Raw genomic sequence first — 27,941 nt, 5'->3', positions numbered from 1 at the left:
GCTACAAAGCATGGGGAATCCGGTGCCCCATGCCTCACATCGCTAGGAAGCGATCACATGAGGAGAATCATGGAGCACACGTGGTGCATGTGACTCCCCCCCCCCCATAGATTGGGCAACATGGGAAACCTCCCATGTTCTGCCCGTCTGCACCTACAGAGCCAGCACAACATCATTTGATGGGAGCTGGTCAGCTCCGTGGGTGATCAGGGCTAGATTGCCATTTGCTCTGTGAGATGAGGTCCCGAGTCTCAACTAATTCAACATAATTTTATGACAGCCACAAACACATTTCTGGAGTATAGCAACTATTTTCAAAGTAAATACCACATAATTAAACAGGAATAACACTTTCAAACCTGGAACAGTTCCCCCCCCCCCCCAAATTTTGTTACATAGTGTAATTACAAAGGAGATAAAAGAGAGAGAAACAGAAAAAAATTAAAACTTAAAAAAGGAAGAGAAGAGTACCAAGGATATGAATGTGACTTAGGCATACATATTAATACTAGTGTATATACCTGGGTGTTGCCCAGGTGTGCATTTTCCTTGTTGCTTTCTTTCCTTTCCCCTGCCTCCCTTTTCTTGCTTTCCCTCTTGGCCATCCCTCCTCTTCTTTCTTTCTTTCTTTCTTTCTTTCTTTCTTTCTTTCTTTCTTTCTTTCAGTCTTCCTTTCCTATCCTTCCTTTCCTCTCTCTTCTTTTCCTTTTCTTCCCTTTGTTTTCTTTCCTCACCCCCTTTCTTCCCTCTGTCTCTTTCTTTTCTCTCCTCCCCTCATAGTTTTTCCTCTTTCCTTTTCTCCCTCCCTCCTTTTTCCTTCTCCCTTCTTTCCTTCCTTCCCTTCTCTCCCCTCCCCTCTCCTCTCCCTTTCCTTCCTTTTCCATTTTCTCTCCTTCCTTGCCTTCCTCCCTTCTTTTCAGTCATACTTATGTCACATAGCAGCAGCCAATCCACTTCGCTCCCTTTTTCCCCAGTCAAGTGACAGTGGGCCACTTCACCTAGCAACAGCCAAACTGCTTTCTTCCTTTCCTTTTCCTCAGCTGTGAGCCTGAAATGAATTGATGTTTTTGCTTAAACCCCTCAAATATTTGAAGTAGGAAAATCAAGGTTCACACTAACCAACCTACATACATTCATACTGGACTTAGTATTTAGAGAAATAAAAAATAGCTGTACTTCCAGACATTTAAGCTGATATTCTACATCAGCTAATTAGTTATGCATATGTAACTAACTAATATAATGTATGCTTGCTTAACTAGGGACCCATGAGACAGGAAGGGGAAAGTGGGAAAAGTTGTGGGAGGGTGGAGGGAACCATCTTACTCTGCTCCCTCCTGCCCAGGTCCATCTTCTGCCACCCCACGTCCTTGACCCTTTAAGGTCTATCTTTCCCCCATGTTTCCCCACTTTGTGCCATTAGTATTGCCCATCTTCTCCAAACTCTGACTTCAGTTTCTCTACACTGCCAAAATAGAGCCCCACAGAGTCGTGACAGAAGAGAAATGGGGAGAAGACTACACCTAATGAGGTTGTAAGTAATATCTCCCTAACCATAACCCCAGCCCATCCTTACAACCAGCAGCTGCATTGTGCCAAGAAGGTCTGATCATTTGTCAATCAGATTGCAAACAGGATGACATTTCCAGCCCCATTCTACCAGAAATGTCATCCTCCTTGCGCTCTGACTGGCAATTGCAACTAATGGCTATTAAGATTAGTTGGGCTAGGAGTTAGTGAGTCTTTCAGTAAGATTATGTAGGCTTACTGAATACATAACAGTTATGGATCCATTACTACAATACAGAATGCCATCCATGATTGTTAAGATAATGCCTGTAACATACATGTTTCATTAGCAACATTCATAAAGTATATGGTCCAGAGTAGGTGGCACTCAGGGTGCCATTTACTAAAATGTCATTGTCAAATGGGGAAAACATGTTAAAAGAACAAGCAGGGGGAGACATACAATGGCACATTTAAAACTCATCAAACTGTTTTAGCATGAGCTTTTGTAGGTTTCAATCTGGCTCTGCAAGTGTGCTGATGAAATAGAGTCTTCAGAGCACAAGTCTTTCTGCACATTTCAATAGTCATGGGAGTGCAATGGAATACCAAGGGATGCAGATTGGCCATAAACTTTCAAAGGGATGTATAAGATGATATGGCTCTGTCAAGCAGCAGACCTCTTAGTGTTGAAGTGTGAAAGAAATATATTCTGCTCAGCCAAAATGTACCTGTATTGAAGTAAATTACTTATCTGAAGCGGATTCTTTTGCAACCTGTGTAACTATGATGAGAACTGGCATATTAATATATGAGTGTCCCAAGAAATCATTATTCCTGTTCATATCTATGATAATGAATTGGATTTTGTGAATATATCCCAACTTTGCTGTTTCTATTTCCAGTTCTCTTTTGCAGTTTGCAATTGAAATTGAATTTCACTGTGTGGCTCTTTAAAACTGCAACTGCAAGTGTACTTCACCATAAGGATTCTGGTGAAGTATGCATAAATTCTTTCAGTTTTTATCGCTACAACTTTGAATATGGTGTCTCACCTGATCAAAATGACACATGCGTTATTGACAATCTTTATGGATTGTTGTTACAGTCTCTGTGAAGAACACCCCCCCCCCCAAATGTCCCTATTTGGCAGGAACAATCCTGATCCATCTGTCATCCCACTTTTTCAGTTGTTTCTAAAGTGTCCTAGTTTCTCCCTCTTCCTCCTACTTTCCCCTTTTGTCCTGAATTCAAAGTTCAAAGTGGTTTACACTCAACTCAGCAGAACAGGACAGGATGGGGCAAAATCTTGCCCTTCCAATCTGACTGAAGCAAACAGCTACATTCTTTCCTAGGTTTGTGTGTTCTGCCTATTTAATCATTTTGCAGTCTTTACCACATTCTGATTTTGCTTGTCCACATGAGTGCTGGCTTTCATCTGTGAAACACTGGAGAGTATATCAGAGTTTGTCTTGGATAAGTGTTTGGAAACTTCATCTCCTCCAGATTGCTACAGCCAGGTTGTTGACCAGGCCAGATACAAGACACATTCGACTGCTTTTTAAGACTACCTTTTTCAAACACAAATCAAAGACTTCGTTATGACCAATAAAACTCTATATTACTGGAGATCTAGCTCTTTGAAGGCTATGGTCTTGCATGCCTGGATTTTAAGGCCTGAAAACACGTTTAGCTTGGAAAACATCACAAGGGAAGGCATTTTTCAGTAGGCACTCCCAGGCTGGAACAACAATGTGCCAAAGGAAGCTGGTTGGCTCCCATTCTGTGGTCCTTCTGCTGGAAACTGAAGATCTCTGTGTGCGCAGACGGGTCTTCGGCATGAAAGTTAACCTCTTGTTGAAGAGAATTTACCTGCTTGGATGCCAGCTCTTTGTTGTATGGGACAATGCTTTTAATTGTGCTTCTAGTGTGTCAATGTGTAAATGACATTTGAATCATGATTTTTTTTACAACCTGTACTTTACTATTATTAGCTGCTATGAATAATTTGCTGTGAGGAGAGGAAGTTAAATGATAAAGTGAATAAATAACATAATTAGAGAGAGAGAAAGACCTTCCTCTTAAAACGACAGAAACCCAACTCAGATTAAGAGAGAATGCTTCTAGAGCATGGCCATACAGCCCGAAAAACCTACAGCAACCCAAATCAGGTCTTTGTTCAGTCTGATCAGCATTCTGTCACTGAGACCTGTGAGCTTCTGCCAGTTTTCTCTCCTTATCTTTTAGCCCTGTGTCGCTACTTGTACTTGCTTGCTTTTGTTGGTTTTAACAACATTTGTGCCTTGTATTTGCTCCAAGTCTTCCAAGGTGTGTCCTTTCCCCTTTTATCCACACAATAGTACTATGAGTTAAGTAAATAAAGCTATGGGGTAATGACAGCCCAAGATCCCAAGCACAGAAGTAGGCTTCATACCAAACTGAGGAGGGGTCTGGTTAAGTCCAGCAAGATTGTCTGCTGAACTCTGGTGGCTTTTTCATGCACATCCATAACCAGTATGCCAGGAATTTCATTCAAAATTTATTTTCCTAGAAAAAGCCATCCATATTCTGACAGAATGTCAATTGGTAGTTTAGAGGTAACGAAAACATGAGTGAATTTGATTGGATTGGCAGATATATTCATATTGTAGAACACTGCTCTCTACACTGCTGCATCATGTGCATATATATAGAGGGGGGGGGATGAGAGAGAGAGGTTTCTTCCCACTCTGCTTATAAATAGAAAGTTTGAGTAGGTTGTGAAGGTATATAGTAGAGTTTTCTCTGAAAGAGAGGTTCTTTAAAGACATGTGTTTTAGAAAAGTGCTCTTCTCTTTTTTTTTTTATAGAAACCAGAACTTGGTCCTTCCCTGACACTGTGGACATTCTATTTTAAAATTTGTCATCTCTGAGTTGAGAACATATTTTTTTACACAGACAAGGAAAACCGTTTGCTATACATGTGTCGGCATACAGATGGAGATAGTACACTGAATGTGTTCACTTCTGCCCAGACAAAAACAAAACACTGAAACAACAAACAAAAACAAACTTGTCAAAAACCAGGCCAACAGTGCACAAACCTTGTGTAGACAGCCAGTCTTGTGTTCCTTAGCAATCTTGTTTGGGTAGCCATTGGAAGATATTTTCATTGTGTAAGATCTTGAACTTATCCAAGAAAATACAATTCAGATTTGTACCTGTATATTTGACCTATAATGACAATGATGGTACCACATTCACTGAAAAACAATATGTCAATTTGCCTTGAGAGGTAATGGATGCTAGATATAACATGGGAATCAATTTTCTCAAGAATAAGTTTGGGAAAAACAAGGTTGTAACACCCATGTAATACTCCAATACCTGGTAATGTGGTTGTTTCTGGTGCTAACTTGCATTATTAACGTGAATTCTGAAATAGTTGTTTTCCTTGACTGATTTCCTATATACGTGGTTTGAACGAGTCAGCATGCTGGTCATCCTCCTGAACTGTGTCACTTTGGGCATGTTCCACCCTTGTGAAGACATGGGCTGTGATTCCCCACGCTGCAAGATTCTCCAGGTAAAGACTTAGCTTTTAAAAACTTACTTATTACTGCCTGTTTGCATAGTGCTTAGAAGACTTGTTTTATGTACAGGATTAACAAACTGAAACCTAATTCAGAGAGACAGAGGATATGGAGATGAGGAAGATGCTGCTTTCCAGTCATGAGGCCAATCGGGGTAGAGGGTGGCAACCAGTGCTCGACGGGGTTATACTCCTCCTGAAGTCACAGTTCCACAGTTTGGTGGTCTTCCTGGACTCGGCACTGACTCTGAATGCTCAGGTGTGGGTGGTGGCCAGGAGGGCTTTCGCACAATTAAAACTTGTTCACCAACTGTAACTGTACCTCAAAAAGCCAGATCTGGCCATGGTGGTCCATGCTTTAGTTACATCTCGCATGGATTACTACAATGCACTCTACGTGGGGCTGCCTTTGAAAATGTCTTGGAAGCCACAATTGGTACAAAGATCTGCTGACAGGAGTGAACTATAGGGAAAGTACCACCTCCCTGTTATAGCAACTTCACTGGCTGCCTATGTGCTTCCGGGCCCAATTCAAAGTGCAGGTTATTACGTACAAAGCCCTACACGGTTCAGATCCAGCCTGCTTATGTGATCACGTCTCCCTCTATGAACCTGTGCAGGCCTTAACATCTGTTGGGGAAGCCCTTTTCACAGCCCCACCTCAGTTGCAAGCGCGGTTGGTGGGAATGAGGGAGAGGGCCTTCTTGGTATTGGCCCTCCGGACTTGGAATGCCCTCCCCAGGGATGTTAGGCAAGCACCCACACTGATGTCCTTTAGGAAGGAGCTGAAAACTTGGCTTTTCAAATGGGCTTTTGACAATTGTGATATGTAAAAACTTTGCACTAACTTTTAACTGATTTTATAGCATATTCTGACTAATGCAATGGATTGGACGTTAATAGAGATTTAAATTGTTGTTATTGTCTAATTGTCTAAATTGTTTATTGTTTTATGTACTTATGTTCTGATCTGTCTTGTGTTGATTTTGATTGTGTAATTGGCTATGTTATTTAATTGGATTATTTCTTTATTGTGTTTATGTCTGTGAGCCTCTCCAAGTCCCTTGTTGGGAGGTGGGGCGGGATACAAATAAAGTTTTAATATTATTTATTATAGATTCAATCCTTGGTGAAAGGGGAAAGGGGAGTGATGATGGGGATGATGAGTATGATGATTTAATGTTGGTGAGGGAAGGTGGGTAAAATTAAGCAAAATGGACCGCATAGGACCTCATCACATTGAGGTCATGATGCTGGGGAACAGTGGGGCCATTTGTTGGGTGGCAGGACAAATCCAGCAGGCAGCGTGGGAATCTGTCACCCCTCGGCCTGCATCACCCTCTTCCCCATCCCACAGAGGGAAGTGTCATCACCCCCACCACCGCACATGCTTTCCCCATACTACCCTATGAGAACACAGGAAACCTCTCGTGTTCTCCTTTCTCCATCATACAATGCTTCCAGCGCAGTTAATGGATGGAACCCTGTGCGTCGTGTAAAGGGATCCAACAGGCTCCATCCAGTAACTGCACTGGAACTGTCATATGATGGTTCTGTTTGCCCAGGTAATGAAGTAGCATGATCCACACAACACACCAAAGGAAGTCCAGATGGTGCAAACCAAAATGGAACCACAAACTCAGATTTCTCATCCAGTATTACAGGTTTTTGATATATGCCATTTTATTCAAGGTAGACAAATGAAATGTACTCTTCTGAAGTATATTTCTGAAAAAGCACTTCAGGTTAGTGAATTATTCTATTTTAGTATTAACACTTGGAGGAATGCCTTGCAACCCAAAAACATGACAAGTGATCTGCCAACCTAAGGACTGGTACTTCATAGTCCAGTTTTTTGTTTTCCTGTCTGAGGAAATTAATTCCACCTACAAGACAGTCAGTCAGGTGTAAATGGTATTTTTGGTCACTTTTGGATTTGGAGAGCAAGAAGAGTCCAGCTGTATTTTGCTAAAGCCCAGAGTATTTTTCCCCACACCTGCTCTTATAGTAAAATAGTTTTTGCCAGGCTTCTTTTTTGCAGCCTGGCCTATGTAGCTGGCCAGCAGATGCATGGAGGCATAGGATATAGGGATGAGGAAGATGCTGCTTTCCTATTATTTGATGGCAGCCCCTTTCACCATTGGCAGTGCTTCGTAGTGGCTGGAGGCAGTTATCATCTGTGAGCAGGTTGGGGAGCGGGGAAGTACAAGGAGTCTATTGAACTGATTGCCATCCATTTAGATCTCAGTTCTTTGTTACTTCCTCATCCTGTTTCTTTCTCTTCCAGAGCTTTGATGATTTTATCTTTGCCTTCTTTGCTGTTGAAATGATTGTCAAGATGATTGCACTAGGGATTTTTGGGAAGAAATGCTACCTGGGGGACACATGGAACCGTCTGGATTTTTTCATTGTTCTAGCTGGGTAAGTCAGATACAGAGGCGGCCCTAGGTAATTTTCAACGGTAAGCAAACAATATTTTGGTGCACCCCCCCCCCCCCCAACCAATCACTGATATACATTTTCTGTTCGTCATGGGAGTTCTGTGTGCCATATTTGGTTCAATTCCATCATTGGTGGAGTTCAGAATGCTCTTTGATTGGAGGTGAACTATACATCCCAGTAACTACAACTCACATATGTCAAGGTCTATTTTCCCCCAAGAGCGCCTCAACAGCGCCCCTGGGCAAAATCAACTATACTGCGAATGCTTACTTTGCGTAATGGTTGGGCCGCCCCTGGTCAGATATTATTTTTCCAAACGAAAAGCAACTTTCTGTTGACAATGTCTGAGACTAGCACACCACAGGATCACCTGGAAGCAAATTTGTAGAAAATAACATTTGTCCCCCTGAGCATGACTGAGTGAAACTATGAATATGGATTCCATGATTTCAAGAGTCCTGCTGTATTCTGTCCATATTTTTAACTTTTGAAAAGTTAGCATATCAAACAATTATACGTTTCTTTAATTTTTCACTCCCTTAGTTCTACCTTTCAATGTTTCAAAACATGTTGTTAGGATGGCAAGCAGGTATTAATTATTTGTCTTCCTAATCTAAGTGCATTTACTATATTTCTTGAATTCATTTCATAGCTTTCCAGCCTACAGTTTTGAAAAATCACAATACAGATTTATGTAAACATTTCCACTGCCTTGGGTTCCATTTTCAGTTGCCCCAAGACATTAGTAAAGGTAAAGGTAGTCCCCTGACATTAAGTCCAGTCATGTCTGACTCTGGGGTGTGGTGCTCATCTCCATTTCTAAGACGAAGAGCCAGTGTTGTCCGTAGACACCTCCAAGGTCATGTGGCTGGCATGACTGCATGGAGCGCCGTTACCTTCCCGCTGGAGCGGTACCTATTGATCCATTCACATTTGCATGTTTTCGAACTGCTAGGTTGGCAGAAGCTAGGGCTGACAGCGGAAGCTCTCGCCGCTCCCTGGAATCGAACTTGCGACCTTTCGATCAACAAGCTCAGCAGCTCAGTGCTTTAACCCACTGCGCCACCGGAGGCTCCTGCCCCAAGACATTAGAGACATTATAAATGTTGTATTGGAGATTTATGAAGTTTTGATAAATCTTAGGCAAGGTTTCCAATTTCTTCTCTCTCTCTCTCTCTCTCTCTCTCTTTTTTTTTTTTTTTTTTTTTTTGCAAAATTTGTAGCATTTTCTATACAAAGGTCCTTGCAGTAATTGCCTTGTCCCGGGTATTATTTATAAGGACTGGTAAGGACAAGGTATGGAAGATCTAGGCAGTGTTACTGTCCAGGTAGGAAATGGACAGGCCAATTAAATGTCTGCCCACATCATGCTGTGGATTTTCTAAAAGCTGTTTGCATCTGTGTACTGTGCTGGAAATGGATATGGTTCCAGGCCTCCACAAGACTGTTCAGTGCCAAATGCTGATATACCTTACTGCAATAAGATAAGCTTCAGTGGTGAGAAAGAAGTGATGCAGCAGGTGGTATACCGCAGTCAAGTATCCCAGACCTTTTTATTTTCCTGTCAACACACACCATGATACCCATTTACAGTTGTCCAAGTGCTACAAAATGCAGAGGCAGCCTTGCAGTGAAGCCAGTAGGAATGAACTCCGCATGGGGAAGATAGAGAAAGCCAATTTTTAAAAACAAAGTGTGGCTACCTAGTTCTGAAAAGTTACTTTTTTTGGACTAAAGTCTACAATCTATCATCTAGCATGAAGCTGTTCTAGAAGTCCTTTGTGGAAATACATAGTTCCTATTCATACTGAACAACTTTTCAGGGAATTGTACTCCCTTCCAAGTATAAATAAGAGAGGAGCCAAAATTCAAAGGCAGACCACTTGGCTTTGAAACAGAAAGTCCCAGTTTTCATTCCTGACATCTCAGGTGGAATAGTACCTCTGGTAGCAGGTGAGAGAAGAACCCTTCTTGAAATCCTGCAGAGTAGCTGCCAAACACAGTAGGACATATTCACCCAACTGAACCAACAATTATAATCCGTGTCAATGTAATATTCCCAACAGAACCTGGAGGTGCTATTCCTTTGGACTATGACTCCCAGGAACTCTTCCCTTTTCACCACTGTGGATCATGACCATGGTGGTGGAACTTGGGAGATGTAGTCCGCACAAGTTACTTCTCCAGGCTCTGGTTCACAATGGCCAAAAACTGTTTGCCAATGAATTTTCTGACTGAGGGAACCAAACCACTTGGGCAAGGCCTTCCAAGTTATGTAGATTTTTTTCATTCCCCTTTTTGGTGTTCCTGGAGGCTGCCCTGTGTTTTCTGAGATCATCCAGGAATTCATGTGTGGGAGGAAACGTCCTTGGGCAGCAATCCACCACCATATCACTACCAGACTAGAAGAACAACTGAAAAAAGTACTGTAAACAAAAGCATGACTTCAGCTGCAAACTTTTCCTCCCCGCCATGCTGCCCCTCCCTCCAGCAACCTCCCTGGGTGCCTTACTGGCCACATGGGGAGCAAACAGTGTCCATGGCACTCCTTGCCATTGAATGGAACAGTGTACCTCTCTGTGTTATTTTTTTCAGCACTCGCAGTGTTAAGTTTTGCAGACGGCAGCAACAAAAGAATGCCACAAACCCACTTTCCTTTGTTCCCTGCCAGCCTGTGTGCTGCTTTCCATACTGTAAGGTCTTTTGCGCCACAGCTTTGGGCGGACTCGGCTGGCTCTCTGCTCAAGTATTTTCTCTGGCTCCAGAAATATTGGTAGTCTCAGTTTCATGCAGATTGTCCAAATGGATGAGGTTTCAGCAAGTTTGTTTAAAGCATGGAGGCTGAGTTCCAAAAAGGGAATATTTCAGTCAAAATGTGCGTGATTGCCCTTTTGTTTTGAGGGAACGGGCCCAAGTTTTTGCCTTTCATGAAGTGTTTTTCTTTCAGAGGCACCTGGTTTAAATTAAAGGCTTTTTCTAGCACCCGAGAATCTCCTGGCTGAGGCTTGAAATCCACATGAAAAAGTTCCTGGCCTGCAGCCAAAAGGGTTAAGTTTCCTTGACACATAAAAAACTTGGAGACTCTCTCCTCACCTTCCTATTCATAAAGAGTGCCTGAAGTCAGTCTATTAGGGTTCTGCCCCTCTCCCACTCACCCCCACCCATATCATTAAGTGGAATTTCCTGGAAAGGACCTGATTCTAGAAATAAACCACAACTTGCAGCGTTTTTCTAGGTTAGGAAATCAGCAGCAAGAGTTTCCCCAGGCTATGAAAAGGAGCCATGATGGGTTTTAAAAGGATCTTGGATGCTTGTAAAACTACTTCTACTAAATAATGACAACAGTAACTAATATTTGTATAGTTCATACTTTAGGGTGTAAAGAGCATTTCTTACATTATTTCAGTAATCCTTATAACTACCCTAAAGTAGATTTGTGATATTTGCACTGCATATGACTTGGACAGATTGGCCAACTCCCACTCATAGACAGCATAGTACAATACATTTAGTATAGGCTTAGCCCCACCACTATGCCAGTTAGATACTGCATGGTCTCCCAAAGAACCCTAAAATATGAATAAGTGATAACAGTGGCTCTATGATAATCTCAAAAAAAGTTTAATGGATTAATACTCAATGCGGTTGTAGAGGATTGCTAAATGTGTTCTGATTTTGTGTAGAAAGATTTATTTATCATTTACTATTTGATGAGTGTGAGACCCAGATGTTTGCCAGTTATTGTCTGGTTTCTTTCCTTAGACTTTGCTAAAATTAGATTTGCCAACCATTATCTCCATTTGAACTTCAGGAAATAACCTGATGTTTTCAGTTAATAAAAATCTCTAGCATGTGTTGTACTCAAGTAGCAATACAAGTTGTTTGTTATTTTTTATTTAAAACATTATTTTTAAACTCATTTAAGGGCTATCTCTTGTTTTTAAGTTGTTGGCACCTCAAAGTTTCCCTTTATTTTCTTTTTTAAAATGAAGGACCATACAAATTACTTAAAATGGTCTTTTATAACTTGCCTTCCTCTATGTCTGTTGAACTACAACTTCCACTATCAGCAGTTAGTATGATCAGTAGGTGAGTTGGGAGTTGTAGTCAGACATATCTGAAGGGTATCAGGCTGTGAAAGACTAAAAGGATATGTGGAATGCATCTTATGGACCTCAAAAGGAGAGGGAGTCTAAATAAAGCCAACTTGTTCTATGGTAGTGACAGGAAAACCAGTACCCTCCAAGTTGAGTATCCATTATTCAAAATGCTTAAGACCAGAAGTTTTTTAGATTTCAGATTTTTTTAATGGAATATCTGTATTTGTACATAATGAGATATCTCGGAGATAGAACCCAAGTCTAAATATGAAATGTATGTATATTATACACTTAATCTGCATCATCTGATGGTAATTTTATACATTTTAGTGTACATTGAACCATCAGAAATCTAAATTGTTATTATCTCAGCTACCCATGTGATCAATTTTGGAGTATTTTGGATTTTCTAATTCCAAATAAAGGATGATCAACCTGTATGTGCATTATAAACCTCATCCATAATGGCCAATGATCAAGGTTTATGGTAGTTATGATCTGTAATATCTTAATGTTTAAAGGTCATGAAAAAGAAAGAAAATGTCCAAAGCAAAAAGAAATTCCTTTATATCTGGTGCTGAATTTCTTAGGTACTCATGCTTTTATTTTTGTTTCCTAATATTAAAGTATGTAGCAGTCTGAAAATTTCCTCTCACTTCACAGTCTCATTCAGTAGTCTCCCAGCAAGAACATTGTTAATGAAGCAATTCAGGACATCACTTCAATTGGCCAATTGCTGGGCTGTAACGGTGGACTGAACTTGTGACTAGGAACCTCTTCATATGGCCCTTTTGGGCCATGCTGTTGTGCCGGCAATTGCTGGCAAAAGGGAAGGTGTGCAGGGAGGCTCATGGTGCCCCGTACCTCCTCCCTTCTCCCCTTACCACAAGAAGGAGACTGGAGAGGATGTTTTGGCACCCTTTCCCTCTCCCCATCATATGGCAAAAAGGACAGCAACGTGCCTTGCCCCACTACCCTTTCTGCCATCATACAGGATAAAGGGGAGAAAAGTAGAGGTAGCTCCATTGGAGCAACACAAAATATACTTTCCTCCCCATAGTTGTGGACCTTTCTGTGCTTCCCCCCAACTTTTGGAGGAAAGTGGGCAGGGCCTGTGATGTGATGGCACACAGGAGGCCCCATCCTTGCCGTGAAGCAAAGTGGCAAAACAGGACAAAAATACCCCATGTGAAGAGGTGGTTTGAGAGCAGAAGAAGACTTCATGCTATTTTGATCAGCTTTACAACTTGCTGTCTGAAAAATGCTTCTACATACTTTTTTAAAAAAATCTAATTGGTTTAATGGTGCAAAAACCTAACCAAAATTTGGGACAGGTTTTACTTCTGCTGAGCCAAAACACAGTAAAACTGGTGTATGATTGTATGTCAGAGCAAATATTTCAGTGAATGCTAGGTATACAACAGCTGAACTGAAAAATGTTTTCACATTACCAAACAGGGAACAGTTACAGCTATGAGAGAACTAGTATGGTGTAGTGGACTTGCATTGGATTACAACTCTGGAGACCAGGGTTCAATTTCCCACTTTGCCATGAAATCTGTCTCAGCCTTAGAAAACCCAATGAAAGGGCCATGTTAGGTTCGCCATAAGTTAGAAATTTTTGAAGGCACACAACTATAACAACGACAACAATTAGTTTATTACCCAATAGCTGAGTTGCCCTTGAGAGGTATAAAAATGCAGATCATAGTTATATGTGTCTCTCTATTTCTCTTCTACATCCAGCTTATGTTACCCCTTTTCTTGCTAACACATTCAGAGAGTCGCGTGCAAAGAAGACAGCATGTAATTTTGAACATGTGCTAGGCTGGCTGAGTGGAAAGCTCACTTAGGCTTCCCTCCTAGGCTTTCACTTGGCCAATTTAGCACAATACTAATAACATCTGTTGGCCTTTGTTCTTGTCAGGCTTTGGGGGCCCATTAGAGTATGCTAGAAAACCCCTTCAAACATAACTTTCAAAGACCAGTCTGGACAAAATCCTCCTAGAGGTTATCCCCAGTTAATACTGATAATGATCCTCACCTATAGTGTGCGCACATATGCAACTGGCCTGCCTCAGCAGTGATTCCCTTCCTCCCAGCAAAAAAGCATGGCGTTATCTGGAAATGTCAGTAAGAGCCTTGGAGAAGCTAGAAAATGCATTTACAGTAGAAGAAGAGCAACTGTAATTCTGCCTGTTGTTTAAGTTTGTAATTCTGTCTGTTGTTTAAGGACCTCATCACATTGTCTTCTGGCTCTATCCTAGGATGATTCCAGGATGGAGACTGCTAAAGCACTTCATATGACATAGGGCTATGTACTTCCAGCGGGGCTCCATCCTGGCTCCATCCTGGAAGCACCCTAGGACAGAGTCCAGAGAACATGTGAGGCTTCCCCTGTTCTCATTTCATAAAATGGGGCCAACGCAGGGGAAGCCACACTGAATGATGGGGAAAGTGGTGATGCGGAGATTGGGGCAATGGGTTCTGCCACTGCTCCATGGATTCACCACACTGCCTGGTGAATCCCCCCGCTGTCGCATGCATTTGGAGATCCCATGTGATTAGGTCCTTAAATAGTTTCCCCAAGGCTTTGTGGAATTTCAGTGAGGCAGGGTATAAGGATATTCTGGAACGATCAAATAGTAGAGAGAAGATTTTAAATAATTTGAATTTATCAAACAGGGCAAGATATAGAAATAATTGCCCCTCACTGCTTCACCAATTATAAGGAGCCTGGGGAAAACTATACCAGCCGATTGCCATTAATTATAAGGAACTTAGCAGGGAAAGGAACAGAGAATTTTAAAATAGTAATTTCCACAAGCTGCCAACCAACTTATATATAGGTGCAGGGGAATTTTTAAAACAGGAAAGAGGCAACTGGGAGATCTTGACATTGTTTCTTCAATTGTTTTCGCTGTCACCATTTTGTTTGGTATTAAGGCTGAGTATACTTAGTAACACCCCTTTTTGTGTTACAATAGTGTTTGTTTTATTTAGAGGGTTTTAATCACAATGATATTCACACTGAGGCTGTTATAGAGTGTTAACAATTAATAAAACGTTTATTTAACAGGCTTAAACTTCTTCTGGTACAAAGGCGTTGTGGTTTCAGTAAGTTACTGGTACATACGTTTCTGGTTACATTTGATGTACAATTCTTAGATGGGTTCTGGGTTCAAATCTTGATGTTAACAAAACAGGAGATTATCTCAGGAAATTAATCGCTGATAATAATTCCAAACAAAATCCCCATTTCTGGAACCCAGCCAATAGCCTTTGGCCTAGCCTTCCTCAGGGACAAAGAACAGGCCACAAACAAGGTCCTGTTACACTATCTGTATTCCTAGCTAATTTCTCTAGCTCTTGAATACCACAAAAGGATTAACCCAGCTCTCCTATCTAACACCAACCAACTATTATCACCAACTGACAAACTTTCCCCCAACGGACAAATTCCAACTGCCAACTCCAGCCTCAGTTCAAAAGGTACACTTTTTTCTATTTGATCGCTAGGCTCCACACCCTATTTCTAACCAATCCTGGCCATCTAATCTCTGCTTCCTGGATGAGGACACACCCCCTCTATAAAACCCTTAACTAAGATGGCATCTCCTTGTTTCCCTATCCTAAGATGGCCGCCAGGGCTTCGCCAGGCCCACATTCTAGCTGCTTAAGGTAAGGAGTTCTTTACACAGGGCTACTGTTCAGGTTGCTTGGCGACTTAAAAAAATATTGATCTACCTATTTAATTGTTGTTCTTTCTGTGGTTATTGTCCTAATTTAAACTTCCTTTAATTAGATATAATTTTATAGGTGATTTTTCACTGTAATTCCTTTATTACAATATATTCAGTGGGGTCTAGGAGATTTGGAAGGGCCAGGGAAGATATGCGGGGCTCTAATAAATTAGACCTGTGGCCATCTTGCAGTCACACCTTCCTGGTGTATACTGAACACATGTGCAAATGGCAGGGAATAAAAGGTTTTGCTTCTTTTTTTTCTTTCTACACAATATCCCAGAGTACTTGTAAGGTATCAGCACAAACACAAAACAATCTATGCGTAATGTCAAAGTGTATTATCAAAAGTGCATATAGTATTCCATTTACCAAAATCCCCAGTACATAGCTCAATTCAGTGGGACACAGCAAAATCAAAAGGAGCAGCCGCTCTCAAACATAACAGTTCTCAGTCTGGATGAGGATTTCTTTCCCCATTAAAGTATGGAAAAAAGGTTTATCAGCTTCTGTCAGTGCTACACATGTTTTGTGACAGCCAGCATGGAGTCATAGTTTGAGTGCTGAACCGGGACACCAGAAGACCAGAGTTCGAATCTCTATTTCACCATGGAAAACCCCAGGGTGACATCAAGAAACCTAAACTCTAATCCTCAGAGGAAGAAAAAGCAAACCCCCTCTGAACAAATCTTGCCAAGGAACATTATGATAGGTTCCCCTCAAGGTCACCATAAGTTGGAACCTACACAAACAATAAATAGGTTATGCAGAGCTTAAGTTCATTTCTGAAACCTACAAAATTCTTTGAAGAGTGGATCAGTGGAAACAATAGGATAAGGCAATTGTGTCTGTATGTCAGCATTTACTAACTTGGCCAATGCCCTCTGGATGGATTGGATAGCAGATTTCACAAACCCCTGATGAGAATTGATGGCTGGCCTGTCTGGAGAAGGCCAGGTAGGGGAAGCTTTAGCAAAGTAAGACAACAAGAAAACCAATCACTTCCAGGGCTACGTACAGCGGGGCTCCATCCTGGCTCCATCCTGTTAATATAGGATAATATGCCTATATTAACATTTTGGAGTCAAGTGGCTCCTTCATGAATTGTGAAATGAGTAGGGAAATATTAAGAAATTGAGCACCATATAGGACGATCTCAAACAGAATCACATGAGCAAAACTGCTTCTCCTGTAAATCAACCCTCTACAAAAGACAACAAACCACAATAAAGGTATCAACCTTTATTGCCCTAACTCTAATCCATAAAACATATTATGCAAACGTTTGAAGCTTCATTGGTGTCTTCTTCATGCAAAGATGTTAAAAATAATACAGGAGAAAACACTGATGATGTTAATGTCACAAGCCTATATTTTATCCGAGATGTTGCAAGTTAACTTTTAAATTCTTCACCATTTTTCTCCTGTATGGTTTTTTAACATTTTTGCCTAATGAATAAGCCAGTGAAGCTTCAAAATCTTGCACAATGTTCAGTATTGTACGCTTTGGAGCTAGCCCCAGAAAGGTACCACCGTTTTTGGATTTGGGATTTTGTTATATTTTGCTGCATGACCAATAGCCTATCCCCATTTTTTCCCCTGGATCTCTACAAAGGAGTTCCACTTTATCTGGTACTGAACATTTTGTCCTTTTTGTTGTCTCGCTGCCTTGGAGCCAAGTGATTGCCATCCCTGTTGTCACAGAAAGTTCTTGTACATCATGATCAGCTATGCTTTCCTTACATTAATGTTTAGCTTTCAGTTTGTTTGTTTTGTTTTAAAAAAAAAAAAGCATACTGGCCATCTCCAGCCATAAACGAGTTTAAGGATTTCTGCTGGAAGGCAGAGTGAATCATGCACTTCCAGGGGAGTTTATGCACAATTTTCAACCACACAACATCTTTTAATATTTATTTCTCTTTTCAAATTAAATAATTATCCTGTCCTTTTAAACAAATAACTGTTGTTGTTGTTTTTATACTAATTTGCATCCTAGTTTTTTTTTCCTAGGTCAGGACTCAAAATGGCTTACAACTGTTAAAATAAATACAGCTGAAATAATTCACAACATATAAAAACTAAAAATGTGATTAATCTGTCATAAAATTTAAAACCTGTTAAAAACATAACCCATTGAAAACATAACAGCTAATCAAAAATCCCATACATTATGCAAGGCCTTTCCCCTTCAGCAATCAGTTCTGAAAGGCCTAGTGAAACAGAAAAGTCTTTACCTGCATGCAGAAAAATAGCACAGAGAGTATCAGTTTACCTTACCTGGGAGGTAAGCTCCCAGTGTCTGAGAGCAGGCATTGAGAAAACCATCTTCTATGTCCCCACTAGATGTACTTGTGAAGGTAGAGTGACAGAGAAAAAATCTGAACACATGGGCAGGTTTGCATGGAAGAATATGATTCTTTGAATAAGAAATTTGTGTAGTCACAATTACAGCTTGCTCTTGGTATCACCTAGAGTTTGGTTCCAGGACCCCACGTAGATGCCAAAATCTGTGGCACAGTAAAATGGTGTCCCTTGTATAAAATAGTCAAGATTTCAACAGAAAGGAGGAAACCATGAAAAATGAACAAAACCTGGCTACCAGTATTAAAAAAAACTCTAAAATTACAACAGCAAAACAAAAGAGAGGAAACAATCAGGGACAGCTAATCACCTCTCAACAAAAGATTCCCCCAGGCACTAACAAGCCATGCCAAAAAACTGCCAGGCCATCAAATGCTAATCAAGGTGGTCAGTTGAAACATTCACACCTAGCTCCAGCAGACAAGGGTTCTGTGTCCCACCTTGGTCATTCCACAGATATATAAACCCAATTTTCCTAGTTCCAACAGACCTCACTACCTCTGAGGATGCTTGCCATAGATGCAGGCGAAACGTCAAGAGAGAATGCCTCTAGAACATGGCCATATAGCCCGAAAAAAACCTACAACAACCCAGTGAAAGCCTTTGACAACACAGTCAAGATAAAGTTTTGCTTTTGGGATTTTTTTTCTAGAGTGGGCAGAGTGTATTTGAGTCTATGATTGAATTCATCAATATCGATATGGAAGGCTGGTGCTATATTGCCAATGGGGTTAGGAGACATGGACAATGAAAGTACAAGTGCCCACAACCTAAATTATACTTGAACTGACCATGCTTCATATCCCAATATACTGAAGATACATCAAAAGAAAGTTGTTCCTACCATCATTTGTTTCATAGTGACTGTGCAAAGAATGATATGAAAAAACCATCAGTGATGAACCTCAATTTGGTGCCACAAAACATTAACAAAAAAGGTTTTATTGAGCTCATCCAATAATTTATCTTGACAAATCTTGCTGACAACGCAACTCCAATGTATTACCTAATAGTAGTCAGGGATGCTTTTTCTGGGCAAAGTCTTCAGTTCTCCAAGGACAAGTGTAGTGTTTTTGTTTCAAAGGAACTGCAGTGTTGCCATCTGACCAGCAATTAATGTCTCCTGTCTGGCCTCCTTTGTCTCTCTTGTTGCAAGATTTTCCCTTACTTTGAATGTCTGAACTGTTCTCATCTGAGTCCTGTCAAAAGCAATCAAGCTGACAAAGGATCAGATTTTAAATATGAAGTGAAATGTCCTCTTTCGTTTTCCCACTCCCCAAACTCATTGACTTTCTCCTCTGTTTCATTACCAGAGAGGACATGTGCCTCTTTCCTTCCCGACCCAAAATAGCTCTGCTTTCTCAATTTCTACTGAGATAGCGTTAAGGGGGGGTCAAAATATTGAAGATGGTTTCTCAATAGATTTTTCCTCTGGAAAAACTTTGAGCCTTTAAAGCGGGGCAAGTTAATAAACTTACTTTATAAAATGGTCCATTTTGAATCTGATAGGAGTTCTGCCGAGTAGGGATAAGTGTGAATTTTATTTTATTTATTTTAATTAACACTTTCAAAGGCCATACATTTCTTCCTCAATTGATATAAAGAAATTGAGATGGGGAGAAAAAGAGGTTGAGCCAATGTGTCAAAAAATGAAACTGTGATCTATCTAGCATAGAAAAGGACTTTGGCCAAAGCGGCCTCCAGACTGATTTTATTCTCCATTAAAATAAAACCTGGGGAGCTGGTATTTTAAATTTTTTCATTATATCAGGTGCTAACAGAAAATATTCTGGGATAAATCAAATCAGAAAGAAGAAGAACACAATTTGGTCTTTTTAGTCAATCTAGATCAGCATTTCTCAACCTGGGAGGGGTCGCAAAAGGGTTTCAGAGGGGTCCCCAAAGACAATCAGAAAACATATTTCTGATGGTCTTAGGAACCCCTTTGGCAGAGAAGGCTGAAAATCTCTCCGCCTGTCCTCCCCCCCCCTTTTTTTGGTGCATTTTTATTAAATTGATACACTTTTTCATAAATGTAGTGGAAAGAGCTTATTTTTTAGAAAAGGGAGGGAAAGCAAAGCTGATAGATTTTTCTACTCCTGACACTACTCGGGTTTTCTTGCCCTTTGGGCACATAGTTTCTTCTTACATATATCTCCATTCAAGAATTTAAACACTGCCAGCGTTTAACCTTTGAGGAACTTTGAACCTGACAGGTTGCCAGATGCAGCTACAGAAATATTGCAACAGAAGGACTCCTCCCCTAAGGAATGTCCATCCAAGGCTTATGAGGAGAAAGTATTCTTGCAGGATTAGGAGAGATTCAAACTGCAACAACTAAACTAGGCTTGGCACAGTTCCTATCTGTCAGCAGTAAGATTTTAATCTCTGGATTTTCAGGCATGAGATTTAAAATGTCTCTTCCTATATTTTCACTTGGTATAAGAATAGAAAACTTGCCTGGACTACAATGTTCGTGTGCATTATACATTTTCCTTTTCCACTTTCTTGGTCCTTATAAGAATGTTTAGGGGGTCATGTGAATAGTATAGAAGAAGATGAAGCATCTCTGAGGTTCTCCTGGGATAAAGACCCGCTCATGATGCACAAAACCATCCCCCTTTTAACTTCAAGTTTTCTGCTGGTAGTGGTGGTGGGGTGGTGATGATTTTTATTGTCATTGCCCAAAATAGACAAGGAATCATTCTAGTACAGAGATTAATATAACTGCAAGATTGTTGGAAGTTGATGAGAGATGGAAGAGGTTTGTTTGTATTATCACGGAAAAATAGACAGGAGGAGGAAAAAATATGTTAAGTATACTGTGAAAGAGTATACAAAGAGATATTGTAGCACCTTAGAGACTAATGGAGGCCCCTTCTACACTGCCAAATAATCCAGGTTATCAAAGCAGAAAATCCACATGATCTGGTTTGAATTGGATTATTTTAGTCTACACTGCCATATAATCCAGTTCAAAACAGATAATGTGGATTTTATACAGCTGTGTAGAAAGGGCCTGAAAAAATGAAGTTGGTAGCGTAAGCTTTCATGGACATGTGCCGTGCAGCTTAACAGGGAAGGAAATGTGATGCTGATCTGGAATGAGGTACTTCTACACTATAATCCATTTTAGAATCAATTTAAACTGGTTTTGCTGTGCAGTGCTTGCACAGATACTATAGGAACCAGTTCAAGGCTGGGATGCTGGCTACAGTATTTTCTGAACACAGATCTGAACCAAATCCAGGAGCTACAATATCCACCAGAACATATGAAACAAAATGAATCAGTTTCCTGAGGTCTACTGATGCACAAATCCAACTGTTTATTTGGAATCAGCACTGGAACATGGCAAGGAACAGGAAGTTAGATTGTGGGGTAGAAAGTGATTGTTCTCATGGAAATTGTGTGGCTTTCTCTCCCAAGGGAGTAATTTGCTGCATGGGCATCTTTGTCCAGGAGTGTTGATCATTTGGCCAGCTGTTTAGGTGTTTTCTAAATGCTTCAGCACTAGTGATGTCCATACAATCACTCCGCATTTTCCTGTTTCAATTTCAAGGTGTGTATGGGGAATACCAGTGTTAGCCAACAGAATGCCCAAACCGGGGGAGAGATGATGGTTGGACACTGGGAGAGCAGATTGGTTGGGTGGTGAGCAGTGGATGAGCAAGGGGCGGGTGAGTGGTGGGAAAGCAGGGGGTCAGGTGTGACATAGCACACATGACATAGCTTCGCCACCACTGGAATATTCTATGGTTAGCTGCGGCACATTTTCCAACTTGTTTCAGATTTTCTGGTGAGTTTTTTACTACGCTGTTCCTGGCTTGATGTACATTGCAGCATGCATTGTGTGGGCACTCCATCCTTGAGCTGGCTTTGAACTGCATTATATGATCAGTGTAAATGAGTTCAAAGTCCAGAACGCATATCCCTTTGCATACTGATATTCCAGATTAACATGGCTATAGTATACCTTTGAATTCTCCCTATAGTGTGTAATACAGTACAGGCAGTCCTCGAGTTACAAACATCTGACTTACAAGCCAATCATAGTTAACAACAGGGGTAAGACAACAGAAAGTGAGAGAAATCTACTCCCAGGAAGGGAAATTCACTCTTGAAAGAGTTATCATGGGGGAAAAAGTGTCTCCACTGAGGCTTTATCATCAATTCAAAATCCAGTTATCACAGGAACAGAAAGTGAGGTGAACACTTCTCAATAGGGGCACAGACAGCAAAACAAATACCACAGGGGATTAATCCCTTCCCTATGTTATCCAAAGCATATTTGGCTGGAGTTACACTTTAAAAATGTCCCTGTTCTAACTTACAAACAAATTCAGCGTAAGAACAAATCCACAAAACCTATCTGATTTGTAACTTGGGGGCTGCCTGTATATGATATTGTTCCTGTACACTTTTTCACCTAGTTTATAGCAGACAGCTTTTTCTTATGTGATCATTTATCTTTGGTATCCAAGATTTTAATTCTGGTGTGAAACTCTTTAGCTGAAAGGAACTACTCCTAGACATTAATTCAGGCATTGACTTGTTGAACTCAGAAGCGAAGAACTTGTACAGAGTACAAAATGAGATTTCCAGATGATATGGGTTGTGTGTGATTTGTTTTCCAGTCCTGTAACATGGCAGAGGCTATGTGAACTAAGACAGGAAATATCATACTTACAGTCCCACCGTACACAGCCAGCCAATCAGCCAATCCAGATTTGAGATACCTATTTTCTAAGACAGCTTTCTTAACCCATTGTCCTTCTGTTGAGCTAGAACTTCATTTATCCACAGCCAGCATTGTCATTTATCAGAATTGTAATAGATCATGACTGAAAGGCAATGAGTTGTGGAAGGGTAGCCTATGGAGGCATTTGTGACATTAGGCTCTTCTAAAAGTCGTCTTGCCTATGTAGATTGTCTTAGAGAAGAAATTATTCTTTGTGACAGTTTAATGCAACTCCTGTATTAGCACTTTTAACTGTAGGTTGGGGTGGTGTATTTTGCTCTATATCCCTCTGATTATAGCTTCTCTTGTTGAAGAAGAGGAAGAATAGTGTCACATTATCAGATATCATTCTTTTTAAACTACAGTTCTGGCAAGAACAAAACTGGACATATAAATTAGATGTTTTGATTAATCACATAATTATGATCCATTATTTCAAAGGAAATTCTGGAGAGAAGATTTTAAATGAGTAGTTGAAGGTGCTGGATGGAGACCTTTGCTACCCAAGAATAATATAATTGTAATGTCTCAAAGTGTAAAATCCTGAAGCCTTTAAGGTTGATTCTTGTGTCTCAAAGTAGGCAGAGTTATGGAAACTAAAGTGCTTCATTATTTTCTTGAATATTGACATTGCATTCTGACTTGCTGTCTCCTTGCTCTTTCAATTGTGACCTCTTTGACTGGTCCTCAAAGAAATGCCTGCATGCACACCTGAGGGATATAATTCAGAAATAACAAGAGGTTCACATCTGTCTCAAAATAGGTTCGAAATAAGTTACTGAGCTATGGCATAGTGCAGTTACTTTCTCCAAATTAGAATCTAGGAGCCCTTCTACATTGCCAGATAATCCAAAATATCAAGGCAGATAATCCACATAATCTGCTTTTAACTGGATTATCTGAGTCTACACTGCCATATAATTCAGTTCAAAGCAGATAATCTGGATTTTATACAGCTGTGAGCAGGGGCCTTGGTGAGTTTACTAGAGTTCCATCAATAAAACTATCATTTCAGTTTGGAAAAGCTCATTGAATAACAATTTGTTTACTGTGATTAATCTGTGTCTAAATATATGGCAAAGCAGAGATGTGCTGGGCATACTCTAAAGTCCCATTCCAAGTCATATGGCATGAAACAGCATCTTTGTGATCTGTTCCACAGCATGTGTCAGGATTACAAACATAAACATGTAAAAGCACAAACAGGATCTGTAGAAGATACACAGTAATTCTTTGGCAGATGTAACAGTGAGGAAAGCATTTCTGAAGTAGAGGAACTCAAAAACAACCGGCATAGAGGTCTGTTGCGCCAGAGAATGTAGTAATACAAAAGGCAGCAAGCAAGAGTACAAAATGTGTCTGTGGTCAATGCTTAAGGAGATAAATAGCCAGGGTTTTTAAAATAGTTTCTAGTGCAACATGCTGTGCTTGGTGACCCTTAAAGGAATCTCCAGTCATTTGCCCATTTTGGTAAAGATATATCACACCTGTGAGCCAAAACCTTTGAAAGACTAAATGTGTGTGTGCATATGCCTTCACCAAGTCACCTATGCCTTCAAGTCACCTGTTGCCCAGCACCATGAATTTCAGAGAACCCTGAACAATCAGAGGAGGATTTGCCCATACTGTACTTTCTCTGAAATATAGCCATAGTAAAATGCCTCATTAAATCCAACTACACTGGAGTCATTTAATTAGAAGATAAGTGTCTCAGTATGTGCTCAGGCTTCAGATTTAAAAGAGATGCTGGTGCTTTTGAGAATTCATTCCAATAGCAAATCAGAGAAATGTCACATTTATAAAATATATTCTAAGGGCACAAGATGCGGTCATTTTACAGAAACTAAGCAGGTCGTGGTGCAGCCACCGATTGGATGGAGGCCATTCAAGAATCCCATTTAAATTACTTTTCCATCACTAGTCATATAAAGTATTTATCTATTCTGGATATCTTTATCACCCTTGAACGACTGTTAAATAACTGTTTTTAAGTTGTTTGTTTGCACTTCCATTCTCCCATATTCTCCTATCCCAACTTCAGCATGTGTGTAAAATATCTACCAACTGGCTCTACCTCTGTGAAGTCGTCTGGAGTCAATGACAGCTTGTACCAAATGAAATGTGTTAGTTTTCAAGACAGCTTGTTTTGTCTAGAATAGACAAACATAGCACCCAGCCAAATACCTTGAGTGCTATGATGGAAAGAATATATAAAACAAAGACAATTGATTTCTTCCTTGTGGAGGCAATGCCATTCCTAAACTGAAGGTGTGGGGCATCTAAAGGGGAGCCTTTTCACACCTTTCCCTTCACCTCCATTCCCATGCCAACTTTCTTACATTTCAGCTACAACCTTCCTTCCCACCTGCCTCAGCACACAGTGTTTTCACAACTTGATGTTCTATCAGCAAGGCTTTAACTAAGAAAGTCTCAAAGTAAAATATTGCAATAAGGAATTCTGGAATTAAATGTGTACCCTCTCAGATACACTTTTCATCAGGTTGTGTTTTTCATAGTGGGCAATTGTCTGTGCAAATATTTCTGGTCACCATCACACATCATTACCCAATGTGCAATGGAATTGCACCAGTAATTGTGCATGCAAATGGCAAAGGTGCTATACCCAGTTCTGCCATTTCTAAAACTATGTTCTTCAACACAAGCTAATGAGTCTGAGGCCCCTTCCACACAGTTGAATAAAATTCCATTTTTTTAAACTAGAATATATGGCAGTGTGGACTCAGATAACCCAGTTCAAAGCAGATATTGTGGAATTTTTTTGCCTTGATATTCTGGGTTATATCGCTGTGAGGAAGGGCTCTGAACCAGCCAGCTTTCTCCAGAGTTATGCATCCTTGGATAAAGAGAAATTGTGAATGCTTTTTCCATGTGTGTGTGTAAATAACCACTGAAACACAAGTTTTTGATTACTGTGAATACAAATATAATTTCAGCACAGTAATATTTCCTATGCCCTTTCTTATTCTTAACAACAAACTGCTCAGGCAGGCAGATGAATTGAGGCTGCTGCTTGGTCAGTTCTTATTTCGATGAATTTAATATGTATGAATGAGCACAATTCTTGGTCAGAGCACTGTTTGATTTGAGCTCACTTTCTAACATGAACCAATATTGGATGCTCCAGCAAATCAGTAAAAGGATCAGAGCAATCTGATAGAGATTAGTTTCCCATGATCCTCCACCTTTCACCTCCATCCTAATGTGCATCTGCTTTCAGAAGATAGTCTCCAGTATGACCGCATTTTTTCAGATCCATTTTGGCTAGATGGTGAGACAAGTAGAACATTGTCATGTGGGAGGAGGAGACAATTATGATGGCAGGACTGTGTTTTTTGTCTTTGGAGATCTTTGGAATTATACTATATGCAAATCTTTTTAATGTTCTTTTTAAATAATATGTCTCTATATGTATTTGCAATGTGGCAAAGGCATCCTGAAAACCTAGTCACACAGAAATACAATTTTTCATGTTTCTAAAGATAGTTACTACTACATGTGAGCCGGAAGATATAGAGTACATCCTATTTCTAAAAAGGGAGCAGTCATAACTTACATTCCATGCTTACTTCAAAGGAAGTTTTACTATGTTCATATTCTTGTATTTTCTTTCTTTCTGTTGAGTTTCTTTCTTCTTGCACTAAAGCGCACACAACAGTAACTACTTTTCCCTAGTTTGCATGGGTATTTGTGCTCTTTTGCCTAGCTTTTGTGACTCTCCTCTATTGAATGAAGTGTGTTTCTCTACATTTCATCCCAATCATATAACATACATACATTTTATCTATTTGTATTTTCAAATTTTTTTCTCAGTAATGTCCTGGAAACTTTGAAAATGAGCAAATGTTCAAGGGACATTCTCTCCACAAGGAGATGCGGGTATGCTATTTTTCTTAAGACTAATGACTCCCATAAAAATTATCTCAGCTCTAACTAAGCATATAGAGCAGTGGTTCCCAACCTTTGGGCCTGCAGGTATTTTGGACTTCAGCTCCCACAGTTCCTAAAAGCTGGTAAGCTGGCTTCAATTTCTGGAAGTCCAAAACACGTGGAAGTCCAAAGGTTGGGAATCACTCGTATAGAGGGTATTTGGATACTACATATCCAGCCTTTGTTCTCACCACCCAAAAATGCCTTCCTCATTTTCACCCTCTCTTGTGTCCTCAAGGTGAAAGCTATCAAGGACAAAATGTATCATCCACATGTAGATGACAGAGATCCACTAAAGCTGGCTTAGGAAAACTTTAGCTTGTATCTCCCAGGCAGCATTTTGTTGTTTCCTACAACACTCTTAAATATTCTCCAGATCCCCCCCCCCTTTTTTTTTTCACTTAAAAGAGAACTGGAGTTTTTGTAGTCAAAAATGTCTCCTAATAAGCACAAAAATGTGACAATATGGGTCCCCATCCCTCCACCACCCTGAAAAAATCTGGAAAAATGCCTCAGGGGCCCACAGGGGTAGTAAAATATATTGTCTTGGATGCTACTCATCCTTCACAGGGCAAAGTTTCCCAACCCATGCTTTATTTATGTGTTATTGTATGTGTGCCCCTTCTGCCTCCTAGAATAGGGCTCAAGTGGCTCTCTCCTACCAAGGAGAAAGGACTCCATCCTGGACATTCTTTTTTGGTACAACAGTCTTCAGAGGCATGAAGATTGTTGCCATAGAGGGACTGGTCCCTCTATGGCAACATTTGTCCCTCTATGGCCTGGTAGTTGTTGACTAAGAAGCCTGTCAATGACTTCTGTTCATGTTGTAAGATTCAAAGAGCTGTATCCGGTATAAAAGTGGCTGCCCCATGAACTTCAAGAACTCATGTCAATCCAGAAGTCATCAACTACTAATCACTAGAGTGTTTCTAAGAAAGAAAGAAAGAATTTAGACAAGAGGGCACATATTGCATCTTTCCCTGGCACATTGGTGAGGAAACACTTCTTCTCCCACATCTAACAACTTAAGAAGTATTGTACAAATTAGATGAATTGTTACAATCACCTACCTTTAATAGTAATACAGAGCGATGCACTATTTGAATGACATGATAGATATAGTGTTATCTCTTAACTACCTGTGATGGTGATATAAGTTGGCAACGTGCTATTGTCTCTACATTTCAATGTAGAGAGGGGGGGGGAGGAGATTTGCAGGTCACCAGCATCCCAGGGAGAAGCGCAACAGAGTTCTTGCAACCCTGGAGAAGGTAGGAAATGGTAGGCCCCATGGCAGTCCCCTTGGTCTTAAGATCCTGCTGATTAATGCCAGATCCGTCAATGGTAAGACTGCTGCCATTCAGGACTTGATCCTGGATGGGGGGGGGGGCGGATCTGGCTTGCATTACCGAGACCTGGTTGGACGAGCTGGGGGGAGTAAATCTCACTCAGCTGTGCCCACCGGGCTTCGGAGTGCATCAGCAGGCCAGGCTGGGGGGGCGGGGAGGAGGGGTCTCAGTTGTCTA

At 40.5% G+C, this 27,941-nt stretch overlaps 1 protein-coding gene across 11 annotated transcripts in view; it reads left to right on the top strand.

The window, feature by feature from the left end:
- The window catches only part of CACNA1G (calcium voltage-gated channel subunit alpha1 G), a 420,834-nt gene that overhangs the window by 177,033 nt on the left and 215,860 nt on the right, over positions 1-27,941 (top strand). For all 11 annotated transcript variants that reach the window (XM_060764775.2, XM_060764774.2, XM_060764777.2 and 8 more), the window contains exons 2-3: positions 4,963-5,074; positions 7,368-7,501. In XM_060764775.2, the coding sequence (XP_060620758.2) occupies positions 4,963-5,074; positions 7,368-7,501 (246 nt within the window). The remainder of the gene's footprint in view (positions 1-4,962; positions 5,075-7,367; positions 7,502-27,941) is intronic.

This window comes from Anolis sagrei, chromosome 2 (assembly GCF_037176765.1).
Source record: "Anolis sagrei isolate rAnoSag1 chromosome 2, rAnoSag1.mat, whole genome shotgun sequence".
NCBI lineage: Eukaryota > Metazoa > Chordata > Lepidosauria > Squamata > Dactyloidae > Anolis > Anolis sagrei.
Note: the sequence above shows the minus strand (reverse complement) of the source record. Positions and strands in the feature narration are given on the sequence as shown.